Source organism: Podarcis vaucheri (genome assembly GCF_965113315.1).
Source record: "Podarcis vaucheri genome assembly, chromosome: 5".
In the NCBI taxonomy this organism is placed as follows: Eukaryota; Metazoa; Chordata; class Lepidosauria; order Squamata; family Lacertidae; genus Podarcis; species Podarcis vaucheri.
This window is the reverse complement of record NC_138763.1, coordinates 73,389,953-73,406,371: the sequence shown is the minus strand read 5'-3', so window position 1 is coordinate 73,406,371 and position 16,419 is coordinate 73,389,953. Positions and strand designations below refer to the sequence as shown.

Genomic DNA, 16,419 nt, shown 5'->3' with positions numbered 1-16,419 from the left:
TGGCCAGATGAACAACAGCTTGATAACATCTTTATGCAAATGTAGTAGAGGAAGATATGCTTTCTTGTTGTTGTTTAGTCGTGTCCGACTCTTCGTGACCCCATGGACCAGAGCACGCCAGGCACGCCTGTCTTCCACTGTCTCCCGCAGTTTGGTCAGACTCATGTTTGTAGCTTCGAGAACACTGTCCAACCATCTCGTCCTCTGTCATCCCCTTCTCCTTGTGCCCTCAATCTTTCCCAACATCAGGGTCTTTTCCAGGGAGTCCTCTCTTCTCATGAGGTGGCCAAAGTATTGGAGCCTCAGCGTCACGATCTGTCCTTCCAGTGAGCACTCAGGGCTAATTTCCTTAAGAATGGATGCGTTTGATCTTCTTGCAGTCCATGGGACTCTCAAGGGTCTCCTCCAGCACCATAATTCAAAAGCATCAATTCTTCGGCGATCAGCCTTCTTGATGATCCAGCTCTCACTTCCATACATCACTACTGGGAAAACCATGGCTTTAACTATACGGACCTTTGTTGGCAAGGTGATGACTCTGCTTTTTAAGATGCTGTCTAGGTTTGCCATCGCCTTTCTCCCAAGAAGAAGGCGTCTTTTAATTTCATGACTGCTGTCACCATCTGCAGTGATCATGGAGCCCAAGAAAGTAAAATCTCTCACTGCCTCCATTTCTTCCCCTTCTATTTGCCAGGAGGTGATGGGCCCAGTGGCCATGATCTTCGTTTTTTTGATGTTGAGTTTCAGACCATATTTTGCGCTCTCCTCTTTCACCCTCATTAAAAGGTTCTTTAATTCCTCCTCACTTTCTGCCATCAAGGTTGTGTCATCTGCATATCTGAGGTTGTTGATATTTCTTCCGGCAATCTTAATTCCAGTTTGGGATTCATCCAGCCCAGCCTTTCGCGTGATGAATTCTGCATATAAGTTAAATAAGCAGGGAGACAATATACAGCCTTGCCGTATTCCTTTCCCAATTTTGAACCAATCAGTTGTTTCATATCCAGTTCTAACTGTAGCTTCTTGTCCCACATAGAGATTTCTCAGGAGACAGATGAGGTGATCAGGCACTCCCATTTCTTTAAGAACTTGCCATAGTTTGCTGTGGTCGACACAGTCAAAGGCTTTTGCATAGTCAATGAAGCAGAAGTAGATGTCTTTCTGGAACTCTCTAGCTTTCTCCATAATCCAGCGCATGTTTGCAATTTGGTCTCTGGTTCCTCTGCCCCTTCGAAATCCAGCTTGCACTTCTGGGAGTTCTCAGTCCACATACTGCTTGAGCCTTCCTTGTAGAATTTTAAGCATAACCTTGCTAGCGTGTGAAATGAGTACAATTGTGCGCTGGTTGGAGCATTCTTTGGCACTGCCCTTCTTTGGGATTGGGATGTATGCTTAAGATATGCTTACTGAATATTATTCCAGAGTGGGTTAGAATCTGACTATATGTGCACATAACTGCACTACCAGTTTTTCTGTGAAGCACGTCCTCTTCTTTGGGGCTTTCTATTCAAGATACTTGAATACTTAGAGATACTTTCAAGCACTGAAGTATCTCTAATCAAGATGAAAACTCTGGTTTCTAACCACCTATGTACTATTTTTCAGGGTCCCAAGGGTGAACCAGGAAAGAATGAAATGGTAGATTACAATGGCAATATCAATGAAGCTTTACAGGTAATAAACTAAGCTGACACATAGCAACTTCAATCCTATAAAAAGCTCAACAACTGTGGTCAGCCCTCATGCATGTTTACTTCATCAAATCTGGCCCTCTTTGAAAAAAGTTTGGGCACCCTGTCATACAGTTAATTGCTACCACTGTAGAAGTTATAGTATGGAGACTTGGGTGTTATATTTATGTATAAAAATTATTGTAATCACAGCCAGTGACTGAGCAGCACTGGATCATGATGTGGAGATCATTCATGTTTAGGACTACTCAGATTTTAGAATGTGCAGGGGATTCTGGTGAAGTCACCTATTGAAGATGGTAGGATTAGTTTGCAATCTCCTTGTTCCACTGCATGCAAAACAGCATCTTTTACCTAAAGTAGATCAGCAAAAGTGTGGCATTCCTCTGGAATATGCATAAAGAATCCCAACTACTGCATGAACAGAAGTTCTACTTTGGGGAGTGTTAGCAAACTCCAACTCACTGGACAAAGCTGAAGGGCCTATTATGGCAATCAAAAACATTATGCCTTGAAAAAAGATAATGCAGCCACCATGAACCAATAATAAGATTTTTGAGTGACATTTAGACTTTATTGTGAAGTGGGCTACAGTATAAAACCATCCAGATGTCCACCAAGAGCCAAACTACATGTGGCACTAAACACCATACTGTATTAGTAAAGGTAAAGGGACCCTTGACCATTAGGTCCAGTCATGACCGATTCTGGGGTTGCAGCACTCATCTCGCTTTATTGGCCGAGGGAGCCGGCGTACAGCTTCCGGGTCATGTGGCCAGCATGACTAAGCCACTTCTGGTGAATCAGAGCAGCGCACAGAAACGCTGTTTACTTTCCTGCCAGAGCGGTACCTATTTATCTACTTGCACTTTGACGTGCTTTCGAACTGCTAGGTGGGCAGGAGCTGGGACTGAGCAACAGGAGTTCACCCCGTCATGGGGATTCTAACTGCCAACCTTCTGGTCAGCCAATCCTAGGCTCTGTGGTTTAACCCACAGCACCACCTGCGTCCCTTACTGTATTAGTAGGTCTAGCTTATTTTGGATTTTCTTTTGATGTTCGGAGCTGATATCCATTCCTTACACTGTTAGTAAATTTCAAGCCAAACTATACATGATGCTAAACAGGTCACTACGAGTTATGTGAATTTTTTTAAATAGCAGGCATGAGAGACCCTGAACAAAATCAGAACTGTGGCTCATAGAGAGAGTTTTTTAAAACTCTTTATTCCCCTGCCATGATTCCAATCAAAATCACCCCCGCAGTTACTGTTAACTCCAGGAGCAAAACTTCCATTGCTACGTGGAGATAATTCTCTTTGAAACCATGAAGGGATAGAAAGGATTATTCTCTTGGGCCTGTGGAGCTAATGTCAGTGTTGGGAACCAACACTTGCTTATTTAGTTTTTAAAAGATTGGTTTAATTTGTAGTGATGCATTTAGCATCACATTTTTTTTATTTTTTTTTTTGTCCTAAGCTTACTGACATCACAAGGAATGTTTAAGAAGCTATTGGTCCTTTTCTAAAAATATGCTAGACCTACAGCTCTGAATGCAAGATATGGAGATGACCAACGACTGTCTGAATCTCCAAGACCACAGAATATCTGAGTCGAAGGAGGGACAAGACATTGTCTGTTTCTCACATCTAATACCTGAGGAGGTCTGCTTAGCTCCAGCAAGATGTTAGTCTCATTTGCCTTCAGACTGTACACTGCGGTGCTATTCAGCATGTCTCTCAGTATTCTAACTTCTGCACTCCATGATCTCTTTTATACCCTACCAATAGGCTGTCAGCTAGGACAAAGAGAACATTAATTCAAAATGCAATATTATATAATATGCCTGAATAGCTCCTGCCAGCAGATCACTTTTTGCAAGAGTTGTACAGACATAGCAGTAGTAATAAGATAGTTCCCCACCTGCCAGATTAATACTGCAGATGTTTCAGATTTGTTACCTAGCTACAACAGATGTTTATAGACCCATTAGGCAGTAGGAATCAGTAAAGAACTTCTTGCAATACTTATATTTTGAATAAGAGCTTAACTCTCTGATATGGGTTTTTCCCCCTAATGAAGATTTCTTGTCTGCTTAATAAATTCCATTTTGTACCTCATATTAACCTATTCTTTTCTGGTCTTCACCATGGGAGTTCAAACTATTTCTGTGCAGCAGAAATAGGCAAGTAAACTGATGGGTTCAATGCAGCCTGATGATTGATGATGGGTGGGAGCAGTGTACACTAATCAGTAGTATGGCTGTCTAAAGCATTGAACTATAAAATGACCACTTGAAGGGCTGTAGGAACCAGGTCTATGGTATATGTACAGGGACAGCTGTATGGAAATTGCTTGTTTGGGGAGAAATGGTTTTGAATTTCAAGGTACTGAAGTAGTGCTTGTTTCAGATTAGGAATGCCAACTCGGATGCTTTCTTCTATGCATCTGTAATGGCTGATCAACTTGGACATTCGTAAACATATAGGGTGGTATATCCAGTTGTGGTGCCCTACTTGTGCACTGAGTTCCACTTCTGTAAACAGAATTCCCTGTTCCCATTGATGCCCCTCTTCATCTGGTTCAGAGGGCTGGGAGACCCTCTGCAAGAAGGCGAAGGGAAGAGGAAGTCCCTTCACATTTGCTGAGTTGAGTCTCGCCCATATTATGAAGATGCTGTAAAGCTGCTGTTCTTCCTAAAGAAAAATTACAGTGTAAAAACTATTTTGAAAATCCAGAATGGAAATAAAACCTACATTACATTCATGCAACGTGTGGTTAATTGTTTAAGCATTAGTTTGGAGGTGAAAGGAAGAGAGTTGCTTCTTCAAGAAGAAGCTTTAATATATTTTTTTTGTTTTTTCCAGGAGATACGAACCTTGGCTCTTATGGTGAGTCACCTTTCCTCCTATATGCACTGGGGTTTATAAGCAAAGTTCTGTTACATAAAAGGGGTAGAATCAGCAACCTTTGGAAGACGCCTAGGAGGTCATCTGGTCCAACTAGTGCGCAGGATCAGCAAAGCAAGATGCTGCTGCAGCATCCCTGACAGATGGCTGTCCATCAGCCTCTGCTTAAGTACCACAAGCAAAGGAAGAGCCCACCACTGCCCAAGGCAGCCTGGTTCACTGTCAAAGAGCTCTTAGCATTAAGAAGGATCTACTTTTGGAATGTTTTCATTTTTAAAGGAAGAAAGCAAGTTATTTTGTAAACATGAGTTTTTCTTTCATCAGGGACCTCCTGGACTACCTGGAGTCGCAGGTCCTCCAGGACTACCTGGACAGAAGGTAAGAGTCACAATCTGAGATTCCTTAAAAATGACTAGGGCATGATCTAGAAAAAACTGAACAAAAACACTTTAAGGCCCAGAAGGTTTCAGTGCAATAGATGCCTACACATGTTTCTCTCTCTCATTTAAATTCAAAAATGCTGAACTTGTGTTTATGCTCCAAGCTTACTAATAATTAGGACCTTGCAATGCAATCCTATATTTGTTGTTGTTTAGTCCTTTAGTTGTGTCCGACTCTTCATGACTCGGGCACAACTAAGTGACTAAAGAACAACAAATATAGGATCTACTCAAAAACAAGCCCTGTTCAATGGAACTTACTCCTGGGTAACTGAAAGAGATTGTGTATAAGCATTAATGTACTACATGACCAGTAGAGTTATTTTCCCTGTGTATCCTCATCACTCCATAATGAAAAGGCAGCTGTAAACTTTTCTTCCTACTCATTATATCTCACATTTTATAACTGCAGAATAATAAAACCTAGTTTTAGTATGAGGTGGTGCTGTGCATTCCATTACTAAGGGGAAATGTTCTATAAATGAAAGTACGCCTGGATAATGACTGACACAAGAGACGACTTTTTCAGTCACCCTTGTTTTAGTCAACTGCACTCTAAAGGCTTTTCTGCACATTACATTTTACCCCCTGATTGCTATACCTGAGGCAAGTGCATGTTAGGTACAAGCCAGATAGATGACACACCTGGTTGCAAATTAATTTACCACAGACAATTTTTTTTTAAAAAACCAACAACCGTATGTCCATCCATAAGCATAATTTAAAACCTGGTTTTGTGTCTGATGGTTGTGCTGCATCTATGCTATGGCAGGGAATTACTTCATTCTCAGTGGCCACAAAGGAAACAAAACACAAAATTGGGGGATGAATTTCAATAGCCTCTGTTATGTAAATGCCACTAGGTGTGTATAGTGGACGCTAGGTGCATACACACTATGAAATACATTCAAAGCACATTTACCCCCTCAAAGAAGTGTGCATGCACATGAAAGCTCATACCAAGAACTAACTTAGTTGGTCTTTAAGGTGCCACTGGAAGGAATTTTTTTATTTTGACTATGGCAGACCAACACGGCTACCTATCTGTAAAAAGAATTTAGGGGTAAACTACAGCACCCATAATTCTTTGAGGGAAAGTAGTATGTACACAGGCATCAGCACAGCTGGGGGAGCAGGCTGCATTTCTTCCCTGATATTCCCATCTTGTAAAACCTCTTTCCCAAACTTGGCTCTTGTGAGAATCCCCCTGTGGTGTGGGAGTTCTAGGGCACTGCTATTGTCAAGTGAATAGGACTGCCAGGTTGTTGGCTGGAAATATCCCAGTCCAAGCAGACAACCCAGGCTTCCCCACATGTTCGCCTCTTAGCGTTGCCCGTCCTCCCAACCTCCCTCCTGTTCTCCACTTGTCATAATAAGCAGAGATCTGCAAGAAATACAGGCGCCAGAAAAGAGTGGAACAAGCGAGAGTGGTCATGGCTCCTTCATGCTCCCTGCATTAGGGAATTTCAATGTGCAGTGTAGATTTCCAGGTTGCAGTCTCACAACGTTCTGTAGCCACTGACTATGCTCAATCCTCATTGAGTTGTTTGGTGTTTTCCCGTACCTTAAGGTTTGTATCTAAAGGTTTTTATTATTATTATGCAACCCTTGGAACTCCCCCACCAAGCCTGCTGATACCACTCTCTTTTGCCTGGATTTTGCCATGCACCTGGAGAGTGAAGTTTGCTATAATTACCTATGATTCCTCTACCTGCAGAGTTGTTTTTTGTCACTTCCCATGCTTAACACACAAAGAGGCGAAATAGCCCTTCACATTTTTGTTTATTTTTTAATCTCCATTGGTTTCTGCATCTTAGGGTGAAATTGGCCTGCCTGGTCCTCCCGGACATGATGGAGAAAAGGTAAGGGCTAGGTAATGGGAGTGTATTAATTTGGCTGGCCTTTCAAGCACGAAAATAGATGGGTCACAGTTTCAAATGACTAAAGGTGAGATTATCTGCTCTCTAAAACTGGAATTACTATAAAAGGCACTGATGATGATCTTGATTTAAACTGTTTCCATAAAACAAGAATGCTTTTGGTGGCTCCATTTGCCAAGTGCTTGGCCTGATCTATGGCAGCTGTTGAATACGTACCTGCCATTAGCCATAGGATATCAGAACTTCCAGATTGTATGTTTTACCAAACTGGGCCTGGAGACTTCAACACCTGACTGAATTGTCATAAGGCAAGATGCTGCCTTATCTTCCCTCCTGATGGGTCTACCTCTTTCTTCACAAGTTAAATACACAAATGTTCTTCTCAATGAACTCAATGTGATTTTTGCATGCAGAAATCCAAATCCTACACACATTTATTTTGAAGTAAGTTTGGAATGCCTCTCTGTTTAGCATAGCTTTCTGTAGGACTAAGATGGTGAAAGACTGAGAACTTTAAATGTGTTTTAATGGAGGGGGGGTTCTAAGAAGACATTCACAGTAATTTGCAGTGGTGTGGAAGGAGCAAAGGGATGGACTTACATATAACCCCTCCATCCACACATTTTCACACAGCCCCCCCCCCCAAGCATGAAACTCTTAATCTCAGGGTCATGGGTTCAAGCCCCGTATTAGTCAAAATATTCCTTCATTGCAGAGGGTCAGACTAGATGACCCTCATGTTCCTTCCAAGTCTACAGTTCTATGATTCAATGAACTTCAGGGTCACACTCATATAAATGGGATGTCACAATGGGGTGAAATCCTCCCATTTATTTATTTGTGCACCTTTGGACAAATGCCCTCAAGGTGGCCTACAAGGCCAGTCCATAAAAGACACAACAATAAAAACAACAACAAATGAACAACAATATTTATTATTTATAATTTGTTGTGTATCGTTTTACTGATTTTCCTGTTAGCCACTTACAGCTCATTTGAAAGATACTCTGGGTTATAAATGTTCTTCAATTACACTCTTTCTTATATTACATCTGCCACTGCTTCTGCCGAATCAGTCCATCTGCACTGCATTCCCAGGACCTTTGCATAGTAGGTTGTTGACTAAGGACGTGTCAATAAACACATTAGAGAGAGTTCTGTGAGTAAAGACCACAAAGGGTGTTGTCTATAGCTGCTTGCTAGCACTGAGTTCAGCGCCCTTAGTACTTGGGTCTCAATACGTTTCCACTCTGATAATGCCAGCAGTGCGCTCATGTTTTTCTATTACATTGTATAGTATTTAAAAATAAATATTTTTTTCTTCTTCTGTAGGGTCTTGATGGCTTAGCTGGAGAAAAAGGTGATCAGGGGATGCCAGGACCTCTAGGCCTAACAGGTCCAATCGGACTTCCAGGATTAACAGTAAGCTATCCAAAGAATTAGATCATCCCCCCCAAAAAACCCTTTCTGTGGGGAGAGTCAAGCACTACTAAACACTGCCTTGAATTCTTTCTCAGCTGAAGCTGAGCTAATGGTGGCTCACCTGAGGCTCTGCAGTAAGTTTGTGTAAGAGGTGAGATTTAAAGCAGGAACTCCCACGACCACAGTTCTCACCTTAAGTCATTATACTGTATCACCATAGTGCTGCTTGCTTGAGAAAAAAGGCTTGTCAGAACCACCTACTTTTGAAATCGATTATGTTTGAACAAAGAGAGGGGAAAGTGGAAGCATCTATGCCTCAGATAAAACAGGTGCTAATCAGTTGTGTGCAGGGAGGGCACAGTTTCTAGAAATATGGAATATGTGTTTCTTAAAAGTTTGGCCATTATATTTCTGAACATACTTTGCCAGCTTAAGACATTATCTAAATTTGATAGAATGGTGCCCAGCTATTTTGACAAAGATCATGATAGGTAGCACAGCTAATTCAGGCACACTGTCGTATATTTTGGGAGGGGTGCAAAATGATGACTGCAGTTCTTCTTCTCTAATGGATGTCTTCATCTGAATGTTAAGCCATCTGAAAGCTCTTAATACTGCAAAGAAATAAAAATCATACCAGTGCTTGGGTTTATGCTATACTTGCTGCATTTGCAGGGAGAGAAAGGAGAACCTGGCGCAAAAGGAGACACTGGAGATTCAGTAAGTTGTCATTCCACAATTTATCCTCTAAAAACAGAAGCTGAAGCTTACTGGGAGGATCACTGGTGTAGTCAAAGCATCCGTCAGGGTTTTATGGGTTGTGAACTTTAAACTGCCTACTCCAAACTATTCTACTGAAAAGGGGGCCTGCCTTGACGTGATGGCAACTGATCTGTGGCTGACCTCTAAGTACTCACAGAGTAAGGGCAGGGACCATTTTTAACAGCAAAGGGGACCACAGCAGCCTTCCCTACTCACAGCATGGTTTTCTGCATCCCCGCTCCCCAAGCACTTCTCCAGCCAACCCCACCTCTAATGCAGTGCTTAGTTGAGAAGAAAAGACACCCAGAAGGATAGACTTCAGAAACATAAATGGTACCCACCTGCTCTTTTCATTTATTCCATAGCCATTCACTTCTCTCATGAGCCCACCATTCTGAAGGTTACATAATGTGCTCTTATGCAAGCTGTTTACTATGGCACTGACTTTTCTTTTTCTGTTTGGGGTTTCAGGTACCAGGGCCCCCAGGTCCCCAAGGCCCACCAGGAACACCAGTAAGTCCTATCTGTCAACTACATATATGGTAGCATTTCACTGAAACTTCATACACAACTCTGTTCTGCACATAGCTGTCAACTTACAGATTTGAAAATAAGGGACCAGCAGCCAAAATAAGGGACTTGCAGCCTCACCTGTTCCAAGCACTCCAGTCTTCCAGTCCTCCTGCAGTCTGGTCAAACTCATGCTGGTAGCTTCGAGAACACTGCCCAACCAACTTTGTAACCAGAGGTTCAACTGAATAGAATCTGAATCACATGCACCACAAGGCCTATGCAGCCTCAACTTAAGATGGCTCCCCAGCCTGGCTTTGCACTGCAAAGTTTGCAGCAGCATGTGCAACAAAATGGCGTCCAGCATTCAAAAAACCCCTCAGCTTGCATTAACTAGCCACACACAGGGCATGCAAGCTCCACCCCCCAGTCGTTCTTAGACTTCTTATTGGGTGAGCAACACAGCCAAGCAACACAGTTGCAGCCTCCCTCCTCCCTGGCCGGCAGGGAGGGAGGGAGGGTGGGAGAGGAGCTGCTTCCTTTGAAATTTAAGGGACATCATTTAAGGGACATCCATCAATAAGGGACAGCAGCAAGACATGGCGCTGGAATAAGGGACTGTCCCTTCAAATAAGGGACCCTTGACAGCTATGGTTCTGCAAGGCTGCCAATAGTCAATGTTAACTACAATGCACGGCGTGAGCAAGCAAGTAACTTAGTTATTATAGTTGTTCAAGCCATTTTTATCTTGTCTTTAGCTTGAGACAGTTTGTGGACAAATTTAAAATAGAAACAAAATGGAAACAATACAGCATATAAGATATATAGGCATATATATATATATATGACAGGAGTGCCTGGCGTGCTCTGGTCCATGGGGTCACGAAGAGTCAGACATGACTAAACGACTAAACAACAAACAACTATATATATATATATATATATATATATGCAGGTTTTGGTGTCTTCGGGTGTCTTCCCGTGTAAGAGTCGGGGTGTCTGTGCGACGTTTCGACGAGGTCTAGCGCTAGCTAAGATATGGTGCAATCCTATGCTGTCTATCCAGGAGTAAGCTCCATTGAATTCAGTAGGACTTGTTTCCAAGCATATTGCAGATAAGATTGCAACCAACATATCTTTCTTGCATGACAAGAAAAAATAATTTCAGGATAATGCTCCCCCCCCCTCGCTAAAGAGCTCTCAAAACGGCAAACTTTGTACTCACAGCTTTCCTCCCCTCTTGTTCCAGGGCCCCACCTATTATAGGTTATTTACCCTTTGAGGTGCTTGGGACTTCAGGTTACGACTATTACCATGCAGACGACCTGGAACTTCTTGCTCGGTGCCACGAACACTTAACAAGAAGCCGAAAGCACCAGCCTGAAGATGACGAGTGAGACCTCGTCGAAACGTCGCACAGACACCCCGACTCTTACACGGGAAGACACCCGAAGACACCAAAACCTGCATTCCTGTACCCGTGAAAATCTACGAAAGCAAATATATATATATATATATATGCAGGTTTTGGTGTCTTCGGGTGTCTTCCCGTGTAAGAGTCGGGGTGTCTGTGCGACGTTTCGACGAGGTCTCACTCGTCATCTTCAGGCTGGTGCTTTCGGCTTCTTGTTACTGGAACAGAGCAGAGTCTGGTGTTTGAGTTCCTATAAATACTGTTGAGGGGTGTGGTGTATAGCCTCCAACGTTCTGGGCAGAGAGGAAGTTCCTAGATTAGTGTGCCTTTTCTTCTTTTGTTCCTTAATTACTTGAGGGATATCTTGGGTGATTTCATGAGTGATATTCTGAATACCAATGGGTGGGAACAAAAGAAGAAAAGGCACACTAATCGGAACTTCCTCTCTGCCCAGAACGTTGGAGGCTATACACCACACCCCTCAACAGTATTTATAGGAACTCAAACACCAGACTCTGCTCTGTTCCAGTAACAAGAAGCCGAAAGCACCAGCCTGAAGATGACGAGTGAGACCTCGTCGAAACGTCGCACAGACACCCCGACTCTTACACGGGAAGACACCCGAAGACACCAAAACCTGCATTCCTGTACCCGTGAAAATCTACGAAAGCAAATATATATATATATATATATATATATATAAGATTGAACATCATTGCAGTTAAAATATAGCAATAAGGAGCAATTTCTGGGTAGATGAAATCAACAAAACTGCAGTGCTGGCAGCACAGCATATTCTGGTCCTGCGGTTTTATCTGCTGTTTGCTGTACGAACTGAGCCAGGGCACCGTACCTAGACTAACACATCCCAGTGAAGAATGTTTGTTTTTGTCGCAATATGATCTGCAGACTAATTCAATAGATGCTATTCTACAGTGGTACCTCAGGTTAAGAACTTAATTCGTTCTGGAGGTCCGTTCTTAACCTGAAACTGTTCTTAACCTGAAGCACCACTTTAGCTAATGGGGCCTCCCGCTGCCGCTGCAGCGCGATTTCTGTTCTTATCCTGAAGCAAAGTTCTTAACACAAGGTACTATTTCTGGGTTAGCGGAGTCTGTAACCTGAAGCGTCTGTAACCTGAAGCGTCTGTAACCCGAGGTACCACTGTATTCCTAATGAAAAAGCAGAGTGGCAGAAGGGGGCTGCTCGTAACTGCTTCTGCAAAGAAAGGCCTTTCCCACACCAGTAGCAGTTGGCAGGGGTGGGGCAGTCATGCTCACCTGACCTCCAGTTGCCCACATTGCTGGATGGATAGCTAGGGAAGTTGGCATGGTGCAAATACACCAACAGAGCCTGTTTGCACTCCCAACAGTGCACTTGCACCTCACTGCCACTCTGCCTTTTTCCTTTTCCATCCCAGTATATAGCAGTGACACAGGTGACCAGAGATCAGGTGTGTGTCACTGCCCTATGCTGCTGTCCACTACTGTCACCCACCATATGCAAGGATATGCTATGTAATGTCTGTTTGCTGATCCTGTTTAATGACAAAAGTATGGGTACAATTAATGACACTGCTGTAGCAATCAATAATAGACATCTAAAAATCCCCATTTTATTTTATATATATACTGATGCCTTACTGTTAATCCAATCCTTTCAAACCGATGTATCAATCAACAAGAAAGACTTGGTACTTCACTACTGGCACAGTATATAACTATTATCTATAGGCAGGAAATGGTGGGAACAGATTAAAAACAGCACTGGAGCATTTGCTCTGTTAGTTGCTGTAATTTATATCATTAACAAGAAAGCAGAGGGTGCAAAAGAATGAGTAATATAGGAACTGTGTGCTACTGGACTTCTGAAATTTAACCCACCCTAATTTTTATTCTTGTTTGTTCCAAATACAGGGTCTTCAAGGTGGTCGAGGACCTAAGGTAAGAATGAAGGACCATCACATTGGATTAAATAAGGCCCTTTTAGAGAAAGTGTATAAGAAGCTGTTCTGAAGGTCAAATTATTGGCTTGGGACAGTTTAGAATTTTTCCAAACATGCCAGTGGAACTAATATACCCCATCTCCCCACATTCAAATTGTGTCAGATTTTAAAGCAGAAACTCTTATTTCAGGCTGAAATAAACCCATGCTTCTTATACCATTATGTGTCAGTTCATGCATGTAAAGCCCAAACACATGTTTGTTTCTGCTTTTTTTGTTCTGTGCAAAAAGGCCACTTAGGTGAGCAATTTGAAATAGGAAAACAACACATGATAAAAGGGTTTATGGGTCCCTCCTCCCACACCTTCTTTACTCAAAATGGCTCCAAAGCTGTTTTCTTTTTCTTATGTGGAAATTTGACTCTAATACATGCATTTGCCCTTCCCTTCCTGTGTGATTTGCACTGAAAAATCAGGATATCTTACAAATATTTACTCTTCATCTATGGGAGCTCAGAACTTCTCAATTTGCATAAACTCTAGCATCGACTACAGAGACTGATTATCCTGTCACTTTCACTATTGAACACTTTAAATATCTCCTTTGAAACCAGTGGAGCAACTTGGCATTGTCTAGTGTGAGAGTGAAATTGGCTGCAAAATGTTCTTTAGTCATTGCTATGTCTTGGATGCTACTGGGTGCCTTTGCTATGTAATTAATATCTGTTTAGAAACATTCCAAGGAAGTGTTAGGCTTTCTCCTGATACATGTTTCCTTTAGGGGGAAGCAGGCATTTCTGGAATGAAAGGCGAAAAGGGTGCCCAGGGAGAAAAAGGAGACCGAGGTCCTCTGGGATTGCCCGTAAGTATCTAGAAAGCAAGGAGAACTTCACAGGCCATCTGTAACCCAAGCTTTCACCAAATACTAAAATAAGAAGCATAATTTGATAAAATGACACATGGAATGAGAAGCTTCAAAACACGATGCCATGCTGTGAAGTCCACGAAGCTGCAAAGATGTCTTGAGTTTGAGAATTCTGGTCACTGACTCAAGGTCCCCTGGATTTTGATTGCTTGGGTGATACCAACAAGAGAAATTTTACTTCTGGGCTCTTGCCACATGTATTTCTTATGCTCATAATAATCTTCAAGTGCCAATACATTCAAGCAAGAAACGTAAATAGTTTGTAGATCCTATAAACTATTCTATAAACAAGGCTGCTGGTTGGGGCTAATGAGAGCTACAGTCCAAAACGTGAAGGACATTAGATCAGGGAAGACCAGGCTGAACTGCTAAGCCTAGGTCTGGCAGGGTTCTCTTCTCAAACAAAGCCAGCATTCCCTGTTTCTATTAGGGTTCTGTTTCTAGAATATAATACTCCTCACCAGATAACCCATTTCCTCTCTTAAATATGGACTAATTGACACCGTCAGCCCACACATACCCTTTTTGTCTTCCTGCACTGCAGTTTGCTAATGGCAAATGGGTGCTTTGAAGATTTCATCCCAAGCCATGGTTCCAGTTTCCGGATTGCAATAAGGCATGCTGTTGCTCAATCCATAGGACACCTGTAGCTTGGTGTGCCCACCCACCATAGGCCACTCTTTTCCATAGGCAACCTGCAAACCTGGTCATTTATTTATGCAGAACCTACAGTTATGAAGTTCAAGGGAATGTTATCGTGGACACTTAGGGCAGGGACAGCCACTTTTTTACGGGAGTATTGATGTCAGCTAGCTGAAATGAAATCTGAATTGGGGACTTTCTGGCTTACAGCTCACATTCTGGGATCAACACCACAAAAGACTGCATAGAAAAGTGGCAACCAGGCCGCTTGTGGCAGAAGTTGGAAGCTAGAGACCCATGTGCTTGCAGTAGAGATGGACCAGTGCCATATCTCACTATGCAGCTGCCCTGTTTATACAACCTCACTGATATTCCCAAGATTGCATGTGCTTTGCCTTCCCTACCACCTGTTCAAGTCATCAATTGGTGATAGTGAAGCAATGCAAAATGGATGGCAACTTGGTAAGATAAGCATGAGCTGGATCAGCTGGCAGATCAAAAAGGAGAATTCTTATATCTGTATCTGGGCTTTGGGCCATAAGGGCAGCATCTCTATTTTAGTGGATTTCCATGGCATTCATACATCAAAACCAAATGGATAGGGACAGGTCTTGTTATTCAGAAACTAACCTGAACTATCTTTATAGTTCTCTAGACTTCAGCTGTGTGATTGTTTGGCTGATGGTTTGCTGGTCTTTGTTTAAATAGGTTGCTGTAATGACATGATTTTAACAGAATTTTCAAAGCAGGGCAGAAGCACTAAACGGTTTTAAAAACTAAGAAAATGGAAACTCACTCGGAGAGTTCAGAAATGTTGCCAACAGAATACAAGACATAACAAACATGGCAATTTTTGCAGGACCAATTTATAGGTGGAATATTATTATTTTTAAGAAATCTAAACTTTTGAACTTAACACAGAGAGTTTAAACAAGTCTGGAGAAAGAAATACCCAAGTCAACAATACTACATTTGCTAATAAATGTACATAGCAGAACATTGCTTCCTATTAATAGATCTTAAAGGCTGACTTTGACGTATAATATTATATCATTTACTTTCGTTTATACGGTGGTTTATATATCCTAGCTGTGACACAACCAGCTAATGGTTCCTGCTGTATATGTTCATCCCTATCGTAACAAAAGCTCTGTATCCAGTCACTTCAATGAAGTCCAGGAGAAAATTGGAATGTGCCTGAACATTAGTTGCTTGAGTGGAAGTCTGTTCTCCAAACATGAATCTCCCTTGTTGGATAAGAACAACAGTGTGCATTCATAGAGTTTTTAGTTAGCTAACCTTATGGATACATCACCATATTAACTGAGGGCTAATTTTCCAAGACTTATGTCCCATTGTCCTTGCACATTATCCCATTAGAAATATTACTGCAAGTTGGTGCCAGTTTAAAGTTTCTTGATGTACCCCTAGCAGAGGATGAGGTGTGTGCATATGAAGATTCAGCACCATTACATGAGCAAATACTGCAACAAATATAGCCAAATTCCAATGCATAGAGAAAGAGGTGATGTCAAATGCATCTTGCTACCACCTTTCAAAGAGATGAGAGTACAGAAGATGTTGTGCATGAACTGGTCAGAATTTCTTCATACACTGGGGCTCCCTTGCTGAAAATTTTCTCTTTCAGGGTCACATCATTATACTCTTTAGAGTGTATCTGTGGAAGAAAGCAGATTACAAAAACACACAAAACTGTTTCAGTTACTAGAGCTTGGGGTCACCCAGTGAAATTGATTTATGGTAGGTTCAGGAAAGCCAAAAGAGAGTACTTCACAAGACACATAATACAGAATTCACTAACTTGGCTGGATTTTTTTTAAAAAAAGATTAGAGAAATTCCATTGACAGAAATTTCCTGTGA

At 42.0% G+C, this 16,419-nt stretch overlaps 1 protein-coding gene across 13 annotated transcripts in view; it reads left to right on the top strand.

Moving 5' to 3' along the window:
* COL13A1 (collagen type XIII alpha 1 chain) overlaps positions 1 to 16,419 on the top strand; it is an 89,525-nt gene that overhangs the window by 55,609 nt on the left and 17,497 nt on the right. For all 13 annotated transcript variants that reach the window (XM_082222071.1, XM_082222075.1, XM_082222074.1 and 10 more), the window contains 9 exons: positions 1,606 to 1,674; positions 4,558 to 4,581; positions 4,924 to 4,977; positions 6,857 to 6,901; positions 8,252 to 8,341; positions 9,017 to 9,061; positions 9,575 to 9,616; positions 12,944 to 12,970; positions 13,752 to 13,832. In XM_082222071.1, the coding sequence (XP_082078197.1) occupies positions 1,606 to 1,674; positions 4,558 to 4,581; positions 4,924 to 4,977; positions 6,857 to 6,901; positions 8,252 to 8,341; positions 9,017 to 9,061; positions 9,575 to 9,616; positions 12,944 to 12,970; positions 13,752 to 13,832 (477 nt within the window). The remainder of the gene's footprint in view (positions 1 to 1,605; positions 1,675 to 4,557; positions 4,582 to 4,923; positions 4,978 to 6,856; positions 6,902 to 8,251; positions 8,342 to 9,016; positions 9,062 to 9,574; positions 9,617 to 12,943; positions 12,971 to 13,751; positions 13,833 to 16,419) is intronic.